A 24,412-nucleotide genomic window follows, 5' to 3' on the forward strand; every position below is an offset into this window, starting at 1 on the left:
ATTTATTATAAACAGTGCAACATTATTTAGAATTTGTAGAAAATTCTTCCTAAATTCGGCCACTTTGAAAACCAGCGCTCGATTGTCACTAATAATTATACGAACCCGCTGCTATTTCCGCTAGCCGTTTTATATTCCAAAATTTTCTTTGTAAAAGTTTGAATTTTTTGAAGAACTTATATAATATTTTCCAATCGTTTTTCGTAGACCGTATTGACAATTATCACCATACGAGTATTTTCAAACGCCCAGAAAGCGCATAATATGACACTAATTTGCGAGTCAGTTATACGTGCCTACATACGTATCAACTAGAGCACATCAATTAGACGTATTTTGGCGAATTTTACTGCTACTCAAGTTCAACAACAGTGCTCGCGCGAAATCATTTTAAGTTAACCGGGCTCAAGTCTGGACCGCGCGGTACCTGTTTGTGTGCAGACATAATAGAAAATCGGTAGAACGGCCTTTTTGTTTTATGTTTTGCAGGCGTAGAGAGTCGCTAGGGATACCGTTAAGTCCGCCGAACAAAAAGGTCGAGCACCCTAGCCAGTTTTCGTCGACTCTGCGCAAAGACGATTCTACACCGTCTATCAATGGGAGCAAACGGAATCCTATCGGAGGTTCCATGTCCAGTTTGAACGGAAAAAATTTCCTACAGGTAATTATTTTTACATACGTATATTGTAAAAAAAGTATATATTTAAATTTTTAATCTGTCTCCTGTTGAAAAAATCCTGCGGTTTTGAGTTTTTCCTTTTTCAAATGCTCTTTTGAAAGAAACTGATTTCATTTTTTGGACATGCCGTGCTGTTGTAAAATAGACTATGAAAAAATTTCAGCCTTTTTATTTTCAAAAATCATCAACTTAAAGCCATGTCACGATCCGCGATAAAATTGAGAATAAAATTCAGCCAAGTGAGTTAATTTATTTTAAAAATTAGAAAAACGTTATTGCAGTTTTAAAGTCATACTTTCGAAAAAAAAAGTAGAATTCTAAAAGTAATTTTGTCCTCCAAGGTCGCCCCAAATTTTTCAAAAAAGAAAACTCACTGGAAAATTAGGAAAAATTTAAAAACAGATTAAATATTTGATGTAAAATTCCATATAATTTTTAGTAGTCCCAGTGACCTTTTTCTATGGGAATGTGACGTGTGATATATAAAATTACAATACATACGTATTTGTTAAAATGAATTATTTATTAGAATTTTTTTGTATTTTATTTGGTCTCGCGTGATTGGCTTTTTAAGCATAGACTTACGAGCGACCATTTTTAATAATTTTGTATAGCCGAATGTCACAAAATTTCTCAAAAATATTTCAAAAACTCTCATTAATTTTCGGGTATTTGACAACGTTGCATCGAAAAATTTCAATTTTAGGTGCCCGGGATGAACATGAGACGAAACTCCCGAAACTATTCGACCGATTCGCTGGACGGCCGGAGAAATTCCTGGGATCCGGGCCGGCGAGGAAGTTCCGGAAGTTCGTGCGGATGGGGCGAGGAACCGATTTGGGAGGATCCTCAGGTTAGACCAGCGATCCTAATAAATAACACCCGGGTGGCGGACACTTTGAATGTACCATTAAACGATTGCTTCGATTTCGTGTAATTTTATTTAAAATGGCGCCGGAACGAACGCGGCGTAGAAGAAAAGTGACTCAGGTAAAACACTAGCCTAGAGTGGCAGAGGCGACCTTACCTTAAAAGTTGAGATCAATGTAAACGGACTTTTATAATTGCACATTGTTTGTGGGAAACAACGTTGCCGGTTTAAACGGCGGCGAGTCTTTCCGATGAAACGATTGAAAACTCCCGGGCAGAAGTTGTTTTTTTAATTTAATAAGTTATCAGCAAAATGCAGAAATTTCTATGTCTAGTTTCGAAGATATTGGAAAAAAGCGTTTTATGGATACCTCAGCGGGAGAAGAAAACCGACTTACTAAGCAAAAAGTACAGTTTCAAAAAGTATAGTAAATATTCAATAACCTACTGTTGATATCGAGAACCTTTTAGTTTCTATAATCATCTCTCTAAAACAAATTAATTAATTTTTGTTATACTCTGCCAATACAATTCTAGGAAAAGTGTCTATTATTTACATAAGTTTCGATGTTTTAAAAGTTTGTGATGATATATTTCGGGCAAATGATGTGGGCCTGAATATCTGCTTAATATTGCTTGATTATGGCAACGCATTTGGCACGCTGGACCACCGCCTGCTCTTTGCTAAACTGAAATACTTTGGTGTGGGGGCTGGTATGTTGCAGTTTGTCAAAACTTACTTTTCTGATCGGTGTCAAAGAGTATTCTTCAATAACAGCTATTCCAATTATGTAAATATTCCCAAAGGTGTACCACAGGGTAGTATTTTAGGTCCGATGCTGTTTTCCGTTTATAAATCCGACTTCTGTAAATTTATTAAACATCGTTCCTCCCATCAGTACGCAGACGACACTCAAGTATATCTCTCTTCTAATTACTCTCAAATTAATACCGCCGTTAATAATATAAACAGTGACCTACGTGCTCTCAGTGATATTTCTAATAAGCATGCTTAATTAACGAATGTAAGACGCAACTTATAATTTTTGGTAAAGATAAAGGAAAAATAATTAGTCTAGACGCTGCCAAAATTTGCTTAAATGACCTTCTCTTACGGCCGGTTGCCGAATGCAATAATGTGGGTCTGCATTTGGATGATAATCTGCGTTTAGAAGGTCACGTAGAAATCGTTTTACAAGCTTCGGATTCTCTACTGTAATAAAGATATTCTGGACACAGCAATTAAGTTAAAACTTACCGATTCCTTCATTCTCTCGTGAATTTCGTACTATATGATAGTTTACTGGCCTGTCCCACGTCAAAAGGATAAGGTTAGTCTTCAGCGTCTTCAGAATGCCTGTCTCAGATTTTCATACAACATTCGTAAATTTAATCACATATCTACTAGCCTAGAGGATTTTCGCTGGCTAACGTTAGACGAACGTTTTAAATAGCAGCTTTTAGTCTTAATTAAAAAAGTAATATCTCTCCATCGTCCGACGTGTCTTTTTGACAAACTTACTCGTGGATCAGATATTCATTCGGTTAATACCCGCCATAGGGGGCAGTTTACCGTTCCCAAACATACTTAGCACAGTTTCAGCGCAGTGTCACACACATTGCTATCAAGGCTTACAACAAACTCCCTCTCAAACAAACAAAAACAAAAACTTAAACAATACATTTATCATAAAACTAGTAACTATCAAATTGTATACATGTATTTCTTTTTTGAATTCACTCTAGCAGTGTTAAAATTGTTAAAATTAAAATTATTAAAAATGTTTTGTTTTCACAATTTAATTCTACCATTTTGAATGAATGTCTATGTAATGTAATTTTATTTTGTAAATAGTTTCATATGCTCGTTGTAGGGGGTTGCATGAGAGCAACTATGTGTGCATTTATTTGTATCACGAAAGGTTTTTTTCAAAAAAAAACTATACTTCTAAAATAATTTATTTTTTTATTCAGTCAAAAAGTGTGATTCCAATTTCGACATTTCTTTAATGTCCTGGTGAAACCTCTCTCCCTGTTTTTCGCTAACTGCACCAAGATTTTCAGTTTCAAACTCATATTACAACATAGACGATGAGAAAGTGTTGTAACATATTTTGAACAATACTTTCGTAGCTTTTGTCCTTAGAGTTCCCAAGGAACTTATCAATTACTTCTTTAAATGAAACTCAGACGTTTTTCTCGACATTGGTCATTGTGTTTGGAAATCTCTTATCTCAAGCGGGTGTAAGGCTTGTTTTAGACTTCAATGTCTATATCTTTTCCGAATATCCCACTCACAAATACAGCATGGAAGTTTAGTATAACCCCAGGAGCATGCACCGTACTTTAATCACCACAAAGCATCCGCTTTTGTTCTTGGTAGTTTATGTTCTTCAAAAGCAGTCATAAAATAGTCCTCACAGTTAGAATAAAGTAACCTTTGATGCGTGCCAAAATAATTATTGTCGTTACTTACTATAAAGACATAGAAAACCTCTTGTAAAATTGCATCCTATATTTTTTTTTTAATGAACATACCAAAATTCAAAAAATTTTGGTTAGTTTTATGTCTTTCTCTGTCTGGTTTTGTATGAATGCTCCTAATGTGTTTCTATAATCTTCGGCTTCATTCTCTTTCCAATTCAATAACCTTTCAAAGCTTAGATCTTATTTTTATTTGGTTTCTTCAGAAATACAAGCGCGATATCCCAATATCCCGCATTCAGAAATTAAATAAGAAAAGTGGCAACTGAGTGAACTTATACTTACGCATCTTTTGAATGTCTCTTGGCTCTGCCTAACGTTTCTCCCAAACACGCTGGTTTCCAGGGCGCAACGTCAGCGAGACAAAAGTGAAACCTCGATAGCTAGCTTAACGTTTTATTTGTTGAGACCGAAACATGTTTATTTTGTAATATGTCTTATATGTAACGTAAACCGACCTTTTTGTTTAGTTCATTGAGTATTTGTCCGATTTGTAAGATGCCATAACACGAATAAACATGTTCCCGGCTTTGTTCCAATGCATAAAAGATACCGCAGAGTTTTTTTCGTTTTTCTTGTATGAACACATTCGATGGTGGGTTGCCTACTTTTACTTTTTCTTTAAATATACCCATGCAAATTGTAAATATTTTCGAACAGATGTTTTTATCTGATTGCTGATTACAACTAACACTTTTTACCATTGCAGCCAGCTCGCTAGCTGTAGGTTCGACCAGATTCAGGTTCTATCACTCTCTCAAGTAGCCCTAAATCGGAACCAGTGACAATATTTAATAGTTTTTCGATTTAGTGGAGTAGGTTGATTTAGTGTACGGCAAATAAAAAAAAGTAATGCCTGGATAATAATAGAGCGAAGACAATTTTGCGACGCACATCGGACGAGCGGACATAAATTTTCTAGAAAAATGTTTAACGCGACACGTCAACATGTCCGATATGGTCAGCTAACCATATTCGGCACGCCCATACACAATGTTTACGTTTACATTATCATCACAATCGCCGCGTATTTCCATTTTTTAATAACTTGGCAATAATTGATTTGTTTATTCTGCCTCTGCCACCGCTAAATAAAAGCTAATTATAATTGACGTTTTGCTGTAAAAAAATGGCCGCTTATTTCAGTTGTTGCTTAGTTCAGATGTTGGCAATTTCATTTGATTTATTATATCTTTGATTGAGTTATTTTGTTAGAAAAGTAGCGAATATGCTTTCAGATATTCAAGGCCGAAATTAGACATCGATATGTCTAGATTATCTAAAATCGTCTAGGAGCCACAACCTCCTCTTTTTTAAGATAGAGGGTACTAAAAGTGAAACCAAATGGGAGTTTTTTACACCCAGTGCTTAGCCTATAACATTTAAATCAGAAAATTCTTGAAAAAGCCGGTTTAAATAATAAAACTGAGTGAAAAATCTTGAAAGAAAATATATTAAAGTTGCTGATGCAATCATGAAAACATTGATAGTATAGTCCACGTATTGTTACGTCTGTGATTGTTTCACTAGATATTCATCTTCATTTTCAAAAATAAGAAAATATCTCTATTCTGTTTATTAAGGCTCTTCCGTAGGTCACAATGAATTACCTGCAATGGTAAACTTGCTTGCATTTCACATTTTGCAGCAATGTTTTGCTCTAATTATTTTTATTTTTTTCATTGCTGTTGATTTCCAAATGTTTTCTGTGCTGCAAAGTCTTGCGAATTACCACCAGCACCATCTACCTGCATATCCAGCAGCTTGGCCTTGGTATTTTCTGTGCTGACTTCAATTCCACTATGTTCTATTGCCATTAACATGGGGAAAAACTTCCTATGTAATCCCGCCAATAGTAATAATAGTATCCATTTACTGTCAATAGTAAAACGCGTTTTCTTCAATTTTTGGACCCTTTCAATTACATGAGAAATATATAAATATAGATAGATAGATATATGAATCTGTTTTACTGCCATCAAGACAGTTATTAAGGCCTTCCAAAACTAAGAAATTTTCGACGCCAAAGCCCCAATCATTGGAATTATCACAACCCGTCAGCTGCGGCGTAATCTGACATGTAGTTCAACGACATTTTTGCTCTGAAAGCTTGAAACTTGTATTTTCCCGATATCACTCAAAATTGCTAAGCGTCGTAGACCCATAACCTCTTGAAAAAGCAGATTTGAATAATAAAACTGTGTAAAAAATCTTGAAAGGAAATACATTAAAGCTGCTGATGCTGATGTACATTGATTGAATCAACTTACAAACCATGGTATAGTCCATGTATTAACATAACATAGTTACGTTCGTGATTGTTTGACTAGATGGCGCGATTTTTAATATGATTCAACAAAAATTACTTTGCAATAGAATTTTCAAATGCATTTTCCTTGACTAAGGTGCGTTGTAACGATTTACAAAAATTGTACTTCATTTCTGTGGAAATCTTCATATTTTGCAATTTTGTAGTCAAAGTTGCTAAATATAACTAAAGGTTTTTACCGTTCCCTGTATTACGCGCTCAAATGTACCAATTTTTATTTAAATATCTTCAGAAGTTGCAAAAATTTTAACAAGAACTTTTGTTAATCTTATTTGAATCAGTGATTAAAATATTGAGATCTTATTAATTTAAATAGCTACGTAGATGGCTACATGGGTTCAAACAAAGAGTATAAGATAGAGGGGAAGGTCGCGTGTACTGTTACGAATGCCATCTAATATTTGTGTCCAAGTACTAGTACCGTTTAAAGTAATGCGTCACACTGAAAATACTACAGTAGCTTGTAACGGATAACAGCACTTTATATTTTAATAAAAATATTTTTTTTCAATATTTTGACAATTTTTTTTTTCACATTTTACCTTTCAAACTTTAAATTGAATTGAACTGTACGCCCCCGCGTTTTCCGTTGTCATGACTGGACACAATCACTAGAATCGTTGAAACTCGCTTTTTAACATTCCCACTAATGAGCTTTCCCATCTATCTTATACTCTGTGGGTTCAAATATATAGATGCTAATAAGTTTTGCGCCCCTCTTTTGTCGCAGTTCAGAACTAAAAGTGCTTGGCGGTGACGTGTTGACGTGCGAAAAAGGAAATTTCTTTTGACCGCGTTTAGTTTTGCCGCCGCTTAACAGATGGCGCGACATGTACTAACTGTTTTACAATTTAGGGTTAATTTATTTTTGTAGAATGACTGACAAATCCAATTTGGTTCTGGGCGTTTCAAAGAAACTTTGGTAGATTTTAATTTAATGCAGCGCACAAAAAGTAAGGCCCGTTATGTTTTACTTATAAGCTTTATTTTAGCTACAACAGTTTGGGACAGCACCGCTTGCCCCGCTAAGGAAAAATGTTCACAATTTTAATTGAGAAATGTCACTTTTTAATTAAAAAAAAACAAAATTTAGACTCCAAGTATACCAGACTACAATTGCAAAAACTTACTTATGATTTATGCATTCGTGGTTAATGTCTAGTCTTTTCTTATTTATGACGTGTGTCCGTTTAGAATTTATTCTAATCTAATCGATTTCCTATTAAACGAGGTTCAAATATAATACCGGAAAGTTGTTTGATTAATTCGAGGCCCAACCGAACATGTCAATAACAAGTAAAACCCGTTAAAACAAAATATAAACAATAATTCACAATTTCTAATATCGTAAGCGCTAAGTACAACTCATTAATAGCTTGAATCGCTTTAAACCAGAGGTTCCCTGTCATACGTGTACTGCTAATTAATCACGTCACTAATCCCAAAAACTTTAACGAAAATATTCATCTCACCTGTCGAACCTATGCACGCAAGTTATTGGGTACCAAAATTAACGGTTTTGCGGTTTTTGAACATACACTTCTATGCCGTTTTTGGACAGGCCGGCTTATTCTTGCCAGCAATATGCAAAGTAAAGGTTACTAAAGGCTATTTCATAAAATTAAAATGGGAATTTCCCTCCAGTTCAGCTCAATTTCGGTTTCGTTTTCGGCCATAGGTGTAGGTAAACTTTATGCTTTAAAATTATTTTTGAAGTTGGTAAAATATTTTCCTACCGATTGAGCAGTAATTATGGATATCATTTAACTCCAACTTGATCTTGGACGAAGCAAAGCATTAGCGACTGGTTAAGCACAGATCATTTGATCGGAAACAATTACCTATAGCAATTTTATTTAAACATTGTGTTATGAAACATTGGGTTGTTCGGAAAGTCATTTCGTTTTTTTTGGGGAACATGAAAGACAGTTTTCGTTTAATGAATAAATATTTTATTAAATTATATATTGGCCATTCTGGTCCAACACCTTTTGCCATCTTTCTGGCAGTAACATAATTCCCCTCTCATAAAAGTTTTGGTCCTTGCTGGCAAAAAACTGGTTCAGGTGGTTCTTGACATCTTCATTTGAGGTAAAGGTTTTGCCATCCAAAAAATTTTGCAGGGACCGGAACAAATAGTAGTCGGAAGGCGCCAGATCTGGAGAATATGGTGGATGTTGCAGTACGTCCCATTCAAGCTGTAAAAGTTTTTGGCGAGTGACCAAACTTGTGTGAGGTCTCGCATTATCCTGGTGGAACACTACACCCTTCCTGTTGATTAATTCGGGCCTCTTCTCTTTAAGTGAATCATTCAATTTGTCCAGTTGATGACAATAGACTTCTGAATTAATCGTTGTATTGTCCGGCAAAAGCTCAAAAAAAACGATTCCTTTGACATCCCACCAAACGGAGAGCATCACCTTTTTTTGGTGAATGTTGGCTTTTGACACGCTTTGAGCCGGTTCATCTTTTCTGCTCCATGACCTCTTGCGTTTAACATTGTTGTATACAACCCATTTTTCGTCCCCAGTAATAATCCGCTTCAAAAATGGATCATTTTCTTGACGTTTGAGGAGCGAATCACACACGTCAACGCGACGACACAAATTTCGCTCCGTAAGGACATGGGGCACCCACACATCGAGCTTCGAGGTTAAGCCCATGCCTTTCAAATGGTCATAAACAGTCGAATTCGACAAATTTAATCTCTCACCGATCTCTCGTGTGGTTATTCGCCGATTTGCATCAACTAATGCCTTTATCGCATCTTTGTCAGCTTCGACCGGCCTTCCCGACCGTGGTGCATCTTCGACATCAAAATTGCCGGATCGAAATTTTGCAAACCAGTTCTGGCACTGGCGTACTGTTAACACGCCTTCTCCATACACATCCGTCAATTTTTTCTCGCTTGGACAGCATTTTTACCTTTTCTGAAGTAAAAAAGTAAAATATGACGAAAATGCTGCTTATTGCTCTCCATATTTAAAAGGGCACCAACCAAAAACTACTGCGTAGAATTAATAGAACTTTTTCACACACAAGCCTTGCAATATCAGCTCTCAAGACATATAATGGTTATGCGGCTTAAGTGTGAAGTTGGTTTCGAAAAAACGTAATTAAGTCCTCTGACGGGAAAAAACGAAATGACTTTCCGAACAACCTTATATATCGGTCCTATAGAACGTCGGTCACTATTAAAAGTTGATTTGGTCAGAATAAATTGGTAAGTCTTTTGAAATGCCATAGTTACCTCCAAGAATAAATGTTAGAGGCGATCCTTGTAAAAACAACATAAAAGTACAAGAGTAAAGGAAAATATCCTCATAGGGATATTGAAATGCCAATGAAACATGGAAATTGGAACATTTCGAAATGTAGGCCGTAGCTTGGTGGAGTGAGTCACAAAACAAAGGGTATTGCCTAGAATAAGCAAAGAAAATTCTGTGCACTAGTAGGAAAACGCAACTTTACAGTATACTTTTTTCGATCGGTGTGTCTCGCGGTTATCCTTTTGTAAAGAAAAAGTGTCATTTCCTAAAAGCAAGCAAACGATATATTTTTGTCTTCGAGCAGTTCCTTGTGATTTGGCCCTCAAAACAGGAGCTTTTATATTTGCTAGTATTTTTAAAATACTTTTCTTTGTTGCCAAACATCAAATATATACAGGGTGTTTCAAAACCATGCGCCAACGATCGGCTGGACTTTCATCACAAAATAAACGTGCATTATAAAAAAAAGTCATATAAACGTAGGTCCGGAATTTTTTAGTTACAACAGTACAGGGGTTTTCAAAACTAAAAAGAGGAGCATCTTCTTTAGCTTCCTTTTTCTAGAATGAAGATTGTTGTGTTCAAAGAGCCATTATCATTTTGTCACCGATTTTAACAAACAAAATCAAAAATCGTGCAAGAAATATTTAACTAATTAGAAAATAGACGTATTTTTCAAAAATATTTCACACCCCGCACCTTTATCGCGTTTATATGAACTAATAACTACTAACTAGTATTTTTGAAAAAGACGTCTTTTTTATAATTTTGTTAAATATATTGTTTTACACGATTTTGTTAAAATTTGGCAACGTAATTTGTAATGATAATAATAGTTTTGTCAAAGAGGCGTGCACCACTGAATTTGTTGCAATTGCTGTTATTAACTTTGAATTAATCACAAAAAAGTACCACTTTTCTGACTCGCTCTCGAGCGAAAATTATTTTTTTGGAACCTTTGATCACAACAATCTTAATCCTAAATAACTGAAACTAAAGAAAATAATTTATGGCGCATGTTTTCTGAAAGACCCTCCATATCGCTCACTAGGAGCAATAGTGGCACAATCCACGACATAATAGTTCCGAAAGAATCAGTGATTTAGGAAAATAAAAACTGAAATATTGAGATAATTCTCTTTCTAAAACAAAAAATATTTATATTAACTAAAAATAGCTATTTCCTGATATGTGCCATTATTCCACCCAGTGAGCGATATATATTCATATCTCTGTATTTCGGAATTGATCATGGAAATGAGACGGAACTGTTAAATTTCTTTGCAACAAATATCGGGATGGAGTCGACTGTTGTCAGTTTTTGACCCGGCTTCCTCGGCGACAAGTTAGGGGAAAAACATATTTTGCAAATAAAAAATGGCAGTGGGCGAGACAATTAAAGTTATATGCCGTGCAATTTTTTTTTTTAATTTTATTTATAGTTTTATTCTGCGATATCTATACCACCGTGTCCTCGTTTTGGTCAAAAATCGAAACGGCGAGGCCGACAGCATGTAATTTTTCCCGACGTTATCCTTATAGAAGCGACGTCGTTATTTTATACGGCAAACGTAGAAAAAGCGTTAATCGGCAGATAACAGCTGCTTAACCGATGACTTCACGCTCTAATTTTTTGCGACATTTAAATCATACCCTCGCGCTATCTCCCGGTCGATCCTTTTACCATTTCGCAGCTTCTCGACATAAATAATGTCCAGCAATTTTATTAACTACGCGACATTAAAGACGGCAAAGATCGCGGTTATGAAATGCCCGACTTCGAAAAGTGGCTCATCGCGAACATTATATTAATTATTTTATCTTTGAATCGCGATCATGTTAATTATAGGTTTCGCAAAATCTGCCGTTCCACAATACGCTATCATTATTATAGAGACAAAAATGTGGTTTCTAAAATCTGAGATTTTAAGGAAATTGAGAAAAATTGATGCCTCTCCGCGGAAGATGTTTAAAAATAAGTAAACATGTGTGAGTGAACTTTAAAGAAATAATCTTGTGTTTCTGACGTTTTACTTCCTCAAAATCCTCCAACGCTCTTGGCATTATGACGTCATCCGTATTTATACCCGGGCAATCGAGGCAAAATCTATTTCTGAACTTGTAGATGGATCAAAATCGACTTTAATTTTTGAGAAATATCAAATATTGAAAGTAGCATTTTGATATCTCTCCAATCTTAATGGGCTGTGGTATTAGAAAAAAAATATTATGACATTTTATGGCATTATGGCATTTTCGGTATATATATGCAAATATCAATATAACTCGACCACCAACATTTTCACGCCTCGTGTTGAGAACGAGGTGGAAGGTTATTTCTCGGTTTAAAAATCCTTTCCACAAGTCAAAAAGTGTCGCCGTACCTGTAGTTGATGGTTTTCGTTTTCTCGAAATGGTTCATAAAAGCGTTATCTATGATCGAACTCTAATTGTCACAATTTCACCATGTTCGATGGATGTTTTTTATTTATTTAAAAAAAAATCACATATTCGTTTTAATTTATGCTCTAGAGTCTAGAGAGTGGTTATATTGATGTTTTTTACTGTTTTGGAACATCCAAGACTGTATCTTAAGCTTTTTGGAAATGGAAATAAATGATTGGTGATTGAAACTTCTGGTGTATATAATAATAATAATAATAATAATAATAATAATAATAACAATAATAATGACTTTATTTAAAAAATATGACAAGTTTTTACAAAGAAATAATTTCATTTAATTGTCCAAGTCTAGCCTTTGGGTACTCTACTAAACCATACAGAGACAAACATAACAATAACAATACTATGTCAATCGTATAAAAATTTTACCTAGAGAAATTACTCTGTTTAAATAAGTTACAGAAAAAACAAATATGCGTTATAATAACTTTTAGGTTATAACATTAAAGGAGAATTAACTGGTTTTATTACATGTTGGAACTCAGTGATATGTAGGTACTATATCACTTAGTTTAGTTTAAACCCGTTAATAGAGAGTTAGAAGATATTTTTTATGTTTTATGTTGAAATTGTTTAATGACATGCCAAGAAACTGGTTGGGAATTAAGTTGAAATACTTGAGCGCCGAAAGATTGCAGTGTTATGATGTGGCATAGTTAGTTTGGCATTATTTCTAATATTAATATTATGGACAGTGTTACGAATAATTAAGCGATTTTTGAATTTTTTTAGGTGATCTTTGTATCCAAGCTTGCGGTCTAAGATAACTTTCAGATTCTTGGCACAATTTTTGAAATTTAATTTTGAGTTGCTGATCGCTATATTTAATTTGTTCTTTAGGAAGTTAACATTCTTATCATTGCCAAACACCATAACACATTATTTACTTGGATTAAGTTAAGTGTATTGTGAAAACTATTAGTCATTCATAGTTTTCAGACATCAGGTTTGCAAGTTTTCAAAAAATAACCGTAACGACTTACTTTGCAGCAGCAATTTTCTGTCCTGAAAGATTAAGTGCCCAAGTAATTCACAGCATTGACATTAAGGGTATGATTATGTATCATTTTCACTATGCATTACAATCTATTTATGCGTTATATATGCAAATACGTACTTTATGTGTTGAAATTTCAAGGCGATTTTTTTAAACCGCTTTTCATTAATCGCGATTATGTTAAGAGTACTGTTAAATTTACAGGGCGACACACGACCTATATGTTTTAAGGAAATAAAATATTGAAAAATTTAATAACTTCCGGAAAGTGTGAAAGCAAATGTAATAAAATAGAAACTTCAAGAATAACTCAGCTCTTCTCTAAAAAGATTTTTAAATATATGACTTGGACAGGTTCAAATCACATTAAAAAATTACTCAATAATCAAAGCATTTTTTTGTTATCAGAGATTTTTATTTTGGTTTTTAAATTTTTGAATGGAAAAAATGGGACCTAATTTTTAGTGTATACTTCCTAACTCGAAACTGTGTTTCCCCTTTTAAGAGTTTCCATATTCGGGTGTGATATTTAATTAACAACCCAGATGGTCAAAGAGATCATGAATATAAAGTAGAAACAATAATAGTCTCATAAAGGAACCCTATAGGATTCCGTGCAATACAGTTGGTAAAGCTGACTATGACAATAACAATAGTAATGCTTTTTACAAAACTTCTGGATTAATCCTGCGTCGGTTTTTGCTTAGTCAAAATTGCTGACGTTTCGCCAATCATCCTGTTGGCTTCTTCAGACCTTGACTGAAACTGTCCATAGCAGTTTTAGTGAAGCTCTGAAGAAGGTCAGTGATGTTTTGAATGTAAGGAAGGACCACAGAGGCAAGTGTAGGATTCATTGCTATTGCAAGGTGGTGATGAAGTGAATTTTTTGATCGATCAAACAATATATAAGCAGGTACAGAGTAAAATGAGAGCCAGTTTCATTCAAGCTCTGAAGAAGCCAACATGATGATTTGGCAAAACGTTAGCAAGTTCGACTTAACGAAAGCCGACGCAGGAGGAATCCAAAAGTTTTGTAAAAAGCATTTGGTACAGTAGCCTGTGGAAGTTTCTTTGAAAAATTAACAATAGTAATATTGAATAAAAGAGTAATAAAATCTTGATGTTTAACATTTTATAAAAAGTCATTAGAAAATTTTTAAAAAATCGTGTATGGAGCTACTTGTGGTAAGTACATATTTATTTGCCATTTGCCATTAATGCAAAAAAACAGAACCAATCAATAGTTAACAAAATGAATACGTAGGGCATATCTATTAATAGCATCTGATCTGAAGCAATGGTCACTCTGTGCACAACAAGACGTATTTTTTGCATTCAACCGAGCCAATTTACCGACGGCCTTGTTTTCGAAAAATCCGGCTCGGTTCTTCGGAAAAATCCGGTCGAGAATTCGTATCGAAACTGGTATGATCGATACACTTGCTTTTAATTGTGAACCGCGAAACTAATAAGCTCCGTATATATCGGGTACGTGTCATTTTTCAATTTTGTAGGTTTTATTACCCAAGGCCGTTGGCCGGGCGACTGCTATAAGATAATAATTACGGTCGATATGACATACTTCTCTCGCAGTGAAATTGGTCGCGTCGGGTTCCTCTCCGATACTCGATTTTGTTTAGGAAAGTGAAATTGGTAACCTGGAATGTTGGGATAATCTCCTGCGTCGTTTCTTATTTGCATTTCTAATATGGTGCTGTACGGGAGCAAAATCTCGTCATTTGCCACTTTAGCCGATGATAAACAATAATTCCTCTATTAAACATTACTTAATTGAGTAGTAGCGGTAGTAGTACTGTCAGTGGTAATAGAGTAGCAGTAATTAATGTTAATATTAAATAATCGTAATTGGACAACATGAAATTATTAATTTAAGCACTTTGGAAAATTGATGTGTCGTAACGTGGTTGGTGATTTTCTTCTTCTTCACGCGCCTTGTCTTTTTTTTTTTTGCTATAAGATGACTAGCGTCGAAATGTGGTTGAAACGTCTTTTGCACACAGATGTTAAACAGAATGGGTGATAGTACACATCCCTGCCGAACTCCCTTCTATAAACTGAAGGTCTCCGTTGTCCGATCACCATCAATACGGATCTCAGCGGACTGCTGCCAATGCAGTTCTTTAATTATTCCATAATCCTTGGCACCCGCGCCTGTAGTCTCTCCATCAACGGTTCGTCTTTCATGTTTTCAATGGCCCTTTGATAACTATCTATTGAAACGCAAGATGTTGTCATCTGTTTTATTGACTAATAAAAAAGATGAAAACATCTTGGCTTTGACACAAGCACTCGTAGTTTCACGGAGAAGAGAGCTTCCCCCGTGCCAAGATCCTTGATGAAGTTGAACTGAGTCGCCACTCATCTCTTCACACTTTCTGAATATTCTAGAATGGATGGCTCGAAGGAACGTTGTAACTGCGTGTCTCCGCAGTTTTTAGAAATTATTTTCGTCGGAATGACGATAAAAGTGGACTTTGCCCAATCCTGATCTGGTTTTTTCCGCTCTTCTAATAATTTATTGAGTATCTACTTCAGATTCAAGAATTTCGGACCCTCCATATTTCTACAGTCGTTTGCGAGTTTATGGGTACGTTGATCCCAGAACAGTGGTGATTTTGGAGATCAAAATAGGAAAATAGTCCATATGGACATGTACCACAAAATACTTACTAAAAGGGTTGATCCTCTTTGTCTACCATTGAATATAATCAATAGTCAAAGGCTACACATAACGAAGTAAAGTCAAAAAATCAGCATTTACGTGGTTTATACCGTTCCGCATACCATATTCAATATTTTCCCAAGGTTATCCTAATTTTAGAACTTAGCACTCTAATACATTAATAATATTTGTTGTTAATTATCATCTACTAATTGAATTGCTCTGCCAATTTTAATTAAGGTTTACCAGAAAATTCACTTTTAACTTAAACATTGCTTGAATAGAACAGTAATTATTGTTTAAATTTACTGATGTTGGTCATATCTTTATTCGCGGGTTGTATGGGATAGGATCAAGTTTTTAATGTATAACTGCATAAAATTGCCTAAAATCTCTGGAATTCTTCAGATTTCCTTGTAATTGTAAAAATTCCTCAAGAATTCTTCAGTAATTAGTTAAAATTCGGGAGTTCCCTTATAATACCTGTGAGTTTTATCTCTCGGAAAAATAATACTTATGTTAAGGGTACTACTTATAGGTGAATTCGCCAGATTTATTACGCGAGAATATTTGGTAATAAGTGAATTCAAAATTCAATAAATTTAACACGCGATTTTCAAAATGGGCGGTCTGCGAAATCGAAATGTCAAGGAACAGGCGCGCGCCACGCGTCGCGAAAAAAGTCACCCAGATTCGGATCGGATGTTCCGCGGTTCGACCCGTTTAATCGCCGTTTAAAAATGGAAAGTTAAAAATATTTCGTTTTTAACCGATGAAAGTTGTGAAAACGCGTAGTTCCGAGCCAAATCGACTGGATCAAACAAATAGTCGCGAATCGGAATGATTTCAGGGCAATTAGACATGTATTGATCGAAGCTGTGCTCGGTTTGAAAGGGAAAAGTGTGAACGAATACACAGGAATTATAGACCGGTCCGGCATCTGTACGCAGAAAAATCAACGTAGTGAAATCTGAATTATACGTTAATTACACGTTATGTCTGGCATAGAGAACCGAACAATGCAATTATCGTGTGATACATTTGAGAAATGAAAAGTCAAATGAGACGGACGTTATTTAGAATCGGTTCAGACGTGGTTCTCGGGGACCTGGAAAAACGTAGAAAAATCGTAGTACTCCTTAAAGAACGAGAAACATCACTTTCAACTCCATAAAAGATTGTTCATTTTTCAAAGAAACTTCCACAGGCTACTGTAACATCAGCAAAAACCGACGCATTACTGAAACTTGCCTTAACACAGTCCTAATAGTGCTGAATTATTTATGAGTTTATCACGGTGTATAGTAGTAGTATCTATTCCCCTAAGTTCTGCATCCCCCTTTCCCCGGGGGAGATTTTGAGATTGCAAATTTACAGATTCCCAACCAACCCAAAAAAAGAAAAAAATAGTTTGACCATTCTTGTAGTTGTTTTAGTTCTTTTAGTAAGCTCCAGGAAATTGGCCCGCCTAACTTTTATATAGCATAAAATTAAATTAAGATCCAGAATTCATATCAGTAGGTAACAAATAATATTTTGACAAAAAGTCGAACTAACCAACCAAAACATTTTTCACGACCTCTATAATAATATATTTACTATAAACGGATGCTACCCAGATAGCATCGCAAAGAACCATAAAATAAGGAGTATCAACAATTATAATAAAAACTTGTTTCTACTCTCTTCTGTAATATACCACGTGACTTTCTTGTCCTACGGATCCGAGCCACTTCGGACATTTCCGGGATTTTACCGCACGGGTTTCGGAGATATTTCCCACGCATTGAATTTTGATGTTTGTCAATTCTGACGGCCATGTCAGTGAATGTATTTGTGTTGTTTTGCGAAAATGTACCCATAAAATTACGGTCGTTGATAAAGTATAGTATGCAACATGTTTCACACAATAACGCGTTTTACCACAAACCGAAACTCAATTTTACATACTCGACGCGCGTTTCGCCAACCAAGTTGCCATCTTCAGGAGAAGATTAAAACAGTTTTAATCTTAAGGTTCCAGTCGAGTTTGATTTGCAACACGTTTGTTAAACTTTTTACGTAATTCGTTGATTACGCAATGCCGTTTACCGCACTGGTTGCATAATACACTATAATGGTTAATCGATAAACATTTTTACTAGTTACTTTAGTCACGAGTGAGGGATAAATCACGTTTGAAATATGTGAAATCAGTTGTTATCTGTGAAATATTTGTGGAATAATAATATATTTCTAAAATTTTGAGTTTTGAGAACAAATAATAAACAAGTTAAACTAAAAAACATCCAATATGTGATTAAGAAACTATTTTTAAGTTATTTGTAGATTGCTGCTAACCTGTGACGTTTGATTGCACACTAATCAATTTTGACAAGTAGCAGTTGGGAAGTACAAAAATGCTGCCTAAGCATGAGTATTATAAAACCAACCAAACCTTGTTGGATGGAATGTATTTTTTATTTCTATTTTGGTGCATGTAAGGCATAAGATAAGATCATAACAGTATTTTCTATGTAATTTTTCTATTTTGCTTTAATTTAATTTTTTTTACAGAAAATTCAAAACATTCTAATCAAATGTGTTAAACATACCCCCTTTTCTATTAAGAAAATTACTTAATTAAACTTAACGAAAATGAAAAAAATTTAGAATCAATATTTGGAAAAAATATACTTTTTATGTATAATTTTTTCTTGACAGTTTTTTAATTACGACGACAAAAGTTTTCCGAATAACCCTAACAATCCGCATAACCTAAGAATCGGCGAAATCCTACGAGAAATTTATATCTTGTATGAAATCTGTGATATCATGTAGTTGTGTGAAATCTGGTGTGGTGATATTTTTAACATGACTTATTATCAATTGCGCCAAAATTTAGGGAAAAACTATATTTATGTATACAACAAATGTCCCGGGAATGTCCTTAATTTATTCAATAAGCAGATAGCCAGATAACATTTTTTAATACCTTATTTGCTTTACTAAAGTGATAGTGAAGGAATGAAATTTATTATTTGGTATGTCCCTTACCCGACCAACTCAGTGAAATATGGAATTATAAAGGATTTCTAGGAACTCTGCTGCATTATTAATCGATTAACAATCATAGCAGTCATCTAGCTTGTTCTGGAAACCAGTTACATTTTAATGATGAAAATTATTCTCTTACTATCATCTAGTTGAATTATTAGCTACTTGCTGTCGTTGAATATTTGATATTTTTGCTATATTTGCTAATGTTCTCTTGATCACACGTTTTATTGCTCTGTCACCTTAAGTGTGTAGTTTGATCATCACACATCGAACGAACCGCTCAAAGGTTCAAAGGTGGAATATTTTCTTACTATTATGTTGAGGAGTATTAAGGTTTTTCCTCCATATTAACTAAAAGAGAAAGAATCTAGATAAAGCTTTATAATTACGGTGTAATTCACAATATATCCTGTAGTTCTTAATTTTAAAATTAAAATTCGCATATCAATTAACCCACGTCCTTTCTAACTCCATCATCCATGTGGTACCGTAATTAAACAAACGCGGTAATGTTCGATGTGTCAAATGTCAAACGGGGATTCCGGTACTTCGGGTTTTCACGTGCCTCGGTAACAGAAACGCCGAAAAACCAGCAAAACTGTCCACAGACTATTAAAAACTGGGTTAATGAAAACACTCGTCGCGCACGTTTAGACAATAAAGCGTTTTACCGAACATGTTCCCGGTTCCGTAAACATGTCCGCTTTCACGGTAAATTAACGTTCGCTTCAAACAATAAACGAAAAATTGCAACATAGGAAAGAGTTAGCGGCACGCAATCAAATTAGCGCTGTGATTTGTCAAATTTATCGACTCCTATCCGACCTATGCGTCACCATCGAAGGATGACATTAACTATAAAAGTAAATTTAAAATGTATGGACATACGGTAACTACATTCGGTGAGTCCGTTAACACTTTCTGTGGTCTGTGATTCGTGTAAAGTCGCTCAAAAACAAAATCTGAGGTTTTATTGTATTAAAATTGTAATATAGAAGAAATCAAAATTCACTGTGAAATTACGTGCTAAAAATTTTAAACAGAAAAGTTGTTTGTATGAGAGTGCTGTTAGGTTATTCAGGTTTCCCTAATTTCTATAGATATTTGGTATCTTCATTATTTTGAAAAATTTGAAAGCTGCAACATTGCTTTAAAGGCTAAAGTTGGGCCTTGAAATTATTTTTGACTCGAAGCAATAGACTGTATAGTAAAAGGAACTGCAAGAATCGTCCTTTCAGGGTGGCCAAAATTTACCAACTAATTACTTCTTTTGCAAAGCCATAAACCCAAAGCATGTATGTTATTATATGATGTGAGGCATAATTTAGCTAGCTCTACTTCGATATTGGCTATGCATTTTTCTGTACTTTGAACTTTCAACTGTTTGTAATTGGTCATCAAATTTTCGACTTCCTGTCTGCGACAAAATCGATTGTCGAATTGTTAATTGAAATTATGGTGCTTCCGTGTATGGGATGAGCATGCATCAAAAGTTAAAAATAGTAAAAAGGTGCTCTAATGGAAATAACAAATAAAGATGAAAATTTAAGTGTCTTAAATCAAGTGATGGCGATGACGTAACTGCCTTTATTTATTCTTTCCAGCTTCGCCTGGATCTTCCTCTCTTCCTTCCGCCGTAAGGAGTCCATCTTAGAATTTGTTTTGGTAGTCTCGCATTACCCTTCCTTTATACAAGGCCATATCGCCTGAGTTGTAGCGTTTTTATATCATCTATGATGTTGTGTGTGACTCCCATTATTTCTCATATTCTTTCATTTCTGATTTTTTTCCTTTTCGATTTTCCAGCAGCCCTTCCCAAGAAGTCCATCTCTGTCACCTTTAGCATTGTCTCATTCCTTTCTTTTACCGGTCAAACTTCACTATTGTATGTTACAATGCTCTTGACATTCGAGTAGTTCAGTAATGAGATAGCTCTCCTACTTTCGATACATCTTTCCTCGATTACTGTGTCCATGTTTCCGTCTTCTGCTACTTTTAAACTCAAACATTCTTTAGTCTGTATAATACGTTGTCCTGTTCCAAGAGCTGGGTCTTGATGTGTGTGTGTGTGTGTGTGTGTGTGCTGTGTCTTCCAGCCTCCATTCTTCAGTAATATTTCGTGTCATGCTATTAAGACACCTTTTGAGTTAATAAAGCATACAACTTTTCTGTACTATATTTTAATAGTTCCGATGCATTGTTTCCTGCTCCCGACGCCTTCTTATTTTTCAGGCCTCTACGTGCTTGATTCACATCCTAATATTTTACTCCTAACGGGGAACCTTTTGTGGTGATGTTTTGCGTTCGGTTCTCATTATTCGGAAAATTTTTTCCTGTTTTGCATACTTTTTTTCTATACATTTTTTCTCCCATGTTTCGTTCTTTCTTTATAATGTATTTCCGAAGGTTTGCCTGCGTTTCTCTGTTAACCATTTTGTCTGTATCTGCTCTGTGGTAACATATTTTTAATTTTTTTTCCTTTCATCCCCTATTGCCAACTCGACCTCCGTATTCTTTAATAGTGTTTTTTTCGCTTTGTTCCTTCATGAGTCCCAATGCTTCTGAAGCTGCGTCATGCATGGTGTTATATACGTGTGGAGCTCTTTTGTGTTTGTGAGTGTCGACTGCATATTGAGTTGGTCGTCCAATTTTCTTTGGTACAGTAATCTAACACTTTCTTGTCCCAGACTGTCGAGGTTATATCTGCGTTGATTTGTGTTTGAAGTCTTCTCTGCCAATTGTTTACTTGGAGCCTTATTTTTGATCTAAGCAGTTAATAGTCGCTCTACACACTTTAACATCTTGGACTTGGACTGAATATTTCTATTGTGATATGTCCATTTGTATTTGTGAATCCAGCGATGCGGAAAAAATCCGTTCATTATTCTTAATTTGGTTTGTTTGCAGAGGTTTATTAATCTATTACCGTTATCATCTCTTCGCCATATTTGCCTATCACGTTGTAGTTGTCTTGTTTTCCTGTTTTACTTGATTACTATTGATGTATCCTAGTATTATAAGTTTCCTGGAAAAATTCTTCTTTCTCGCTATGAGCATTAATTAATAGCTTCCCAAGATGTTACGCATCTTCTAAAACACCTTCGTATCATAATAGCCCTCTGGTCTTTAGGTACGCCACTAAATAAATGATCGAAGTACCCGATATTTTCTGATCCCTGCCTTTTTCTCTAGTCTCCGTAATTACTGCGTCAAGTTTCAAAATTCGCGAACCTTTTGTTTTTTTCGCCAATCATCCTGTTGGGGCGATCGCTTAAAAGGACAACAAATAAATTAAAGCAAGCGCTGATATTTAAGCTGGGTAGTGCAATGGCGAATGGTCATTTTAAGAGAGTGAGTGGGTGATAACTAGCAGATGTTTTACTGTATTTGAAAACAAACGTAAAATATAAAAGTAGATAAGAAAATCATTTGAAAACAACGCAACCATACCTAAAACTTCATACTTCTTAATTGTTAACGTTTCGGAAAAGAAAAATTTGTGATTACGGAAAAATAAATTTTGTAAAAACTCAGGCACTTCAAATGGACAAAGTGTGTTTTGATTGTTTTTCTCGGCTCCGAGGTGAAAACATTCCAATATTAGGACACTTAGTAAAGGCCAAGCCTCAAGAAATAGCCCAAGAATTTGATGTTCAAAATTTTAAAGCTTCCAATGGATGGCTGTAAAGGTGGCGCAAGAGATATGCGATAAGTTTTAAGTGAATCTCCGGAGAATCAGCAGATGTGAGTCAAGAAGACGTAAATCAGTTTAAAGATAATTTGCCCACGCTACTCCTCGGCTATCAGCCACACGATGTTCACAATGCCGATGAGACTGGCCTTTTTTTTTTTCGAATATTACCTAACAAAACATTTGCTTCGAAATCCGAAAAATGTAGCGGTGGAAAACTTTCCAAGGAGAGGCTTACAATTTTATTTTTTTGCTAATATGGCAGGGCAAAAAGAAGATTTTCTCGGCATTCAAAAATTTAAATTGAACGTGAAGCCAAGGATGACACGAGACATTATGAATGAATGGTTGTTACAATTTGATAGAAAAATGGCCCTACAAAAGCGAAAAGTTTTATTATTCTTGAATAACTTAGCATCGCATGTGCGTGAGGCAAAATTACAGAACATAAAAATTATATTCTTGCCTCCAAATACGACATCAGCATGTCATACTCTAGATTAGGATATCACACAAAATGTTAAATTCTAATGGGTGTTTTTTTTTCAATGTATAGAACTTTAAGTTCGCATTATTGTTCAAGATGGCGACCGATGTAACAGCTGTCAAGTGATTTATTCTCAGTTTGGTTTGGCAATTCATCATGAATAGACTCATCCCTGAAAAACGCTTGCAAATAGTGCAATTTTATCTACGTCCATTTTATCGTCGACAAAATCGTCCATCAGAGCAGTTCATTCGATTAACCATGGAACGTTTTCGCACCGCGTTTACTCTTATTGATAACTCGCATCCCCAGAAAAGCCGTACGGTGCGTACAGAAGAAGCTATTGCTGCTGTAGAGCGTAGCATTGAGGAACACCCGAATGAGTCCATCCGCCATCGAACACAAGAATTGGATCTGTGGCCATCCACTTTATGGAAGGTTTTGCGGAAGGATCTTGGTTTACGTGCTTACAAAATCCAACTCGTGCAAGAATTGAAGCCAAACGATCATCAAGTGAAGCGTAGATTCATCGAATGGGCCCAAAACGAGATTGCCGTTGTTCCCGATTTTCATAATCGAATTTTGTTTAGCGATGAAGCACACTTCTGGTTGAAGAGCTATGATTACTAACTCTTTCATTCCTGAATTGAATAACCATGATGTCCAGGAGATGTTGTTTCGACAAGACGGCGCAACATGTCACACAGCTCGTGCCACAATCGATTTATTGAAAGACACGTTTGGTGACCGCCTAATTTCACGTTTTGGTCCTGTGAATTAGCCTCCAAGATCTTGTGATTTAACACCGCTAGACTACTTTCTGTGGGGCTATGTAAAGTCATTGGTCTATGCGGATAAGCCACAAACGCCTGACCATTTGGAAGACAACATTCGCTGCGTTATTGCCGATATACTGCCACAAATGTTGGAAAAAGTCATCGAAAATTGGACGTCCAGATTGGACTACAACCGCGCCAGCCGTGGCGGTCATATGCCAGAAATCATATTTAAAATGTAATGCCACAAGATCATCTTTCGGATAAATAAAATTCATGTCAATCGAATAATCCATCGTTGTTTTATTGCAACTTAAAGTTCTATATACTGAAGCATATTTTATCAAAGATGGATCAAGTAAGTCCGCGTCAGATTTAGCAAAGTCTGCAAATATTTCAGTCTGCCTGGAATAAAGTTTCGTCAGAAACCATACGAAATTGTTTAAACAAGGCTGGTTTTCAAAAAAATAATGATTTTTCTACATCAATGGAATGATAGCCAGAAGATAATATCCGACTATCTACGATACTAGAAATTGAACGATAGAATCTATATGGATGGAAACTATATTGGAATACAGCGACTGAGGAGACCAGTTTGAACATTGAAGATGCAATTGAAAACATGAAAGAACCCGAACC

General features: G+C 35.3%; 1 protein-coding gene across 7 annotated transcripts in view; it reads left to right on the top strand.

The window, feature by feature from the left end:
- Positions 1 to 24,412, top strand: part of LOC132707864 (WD repeat-containing protein 47) — a 106,061-nt gene that overhangs the window by 50,084 nt on the left and 31,565 nt on the right. For 2 of the 7 annotated variants that reach the window (XM_060679854.1, XM_060679853.1), the window contains 2 exons: positions 490 to 661; positions 1,386 to 1,532. The exons of the other annotated variants lie outside the window; for them this stretch is intronic. In XM_060679854.1, coding sequence (XP_060535837.1) covers positions 490 to 661; positions 1,386 to 1,532 — 319 coding nt within the window. The remainder of the gene's footprint in view (positions 1 to 489; positions 662 to 1,385; positions 1,533 to 24,412) is intronic. 7 annotated transcript variants of the gene reach the window in all.

Source organism: Cylas formicarius, unplaced genomic scaffold (assembly GCF_029955315.1).
Source record: "Cylas formicarius isolate icCylForm1 unplaced genomic scaffold, icCylForm1.1 PGA_scaffold_9__14_contigs__length_23061073, whole genome shotgun sequence".
NCBI lineage: Eukaryota > Metazoa > Arthropoda > Insecta > Coleoptera > Brentidae > Cylas > Cylas formicarius.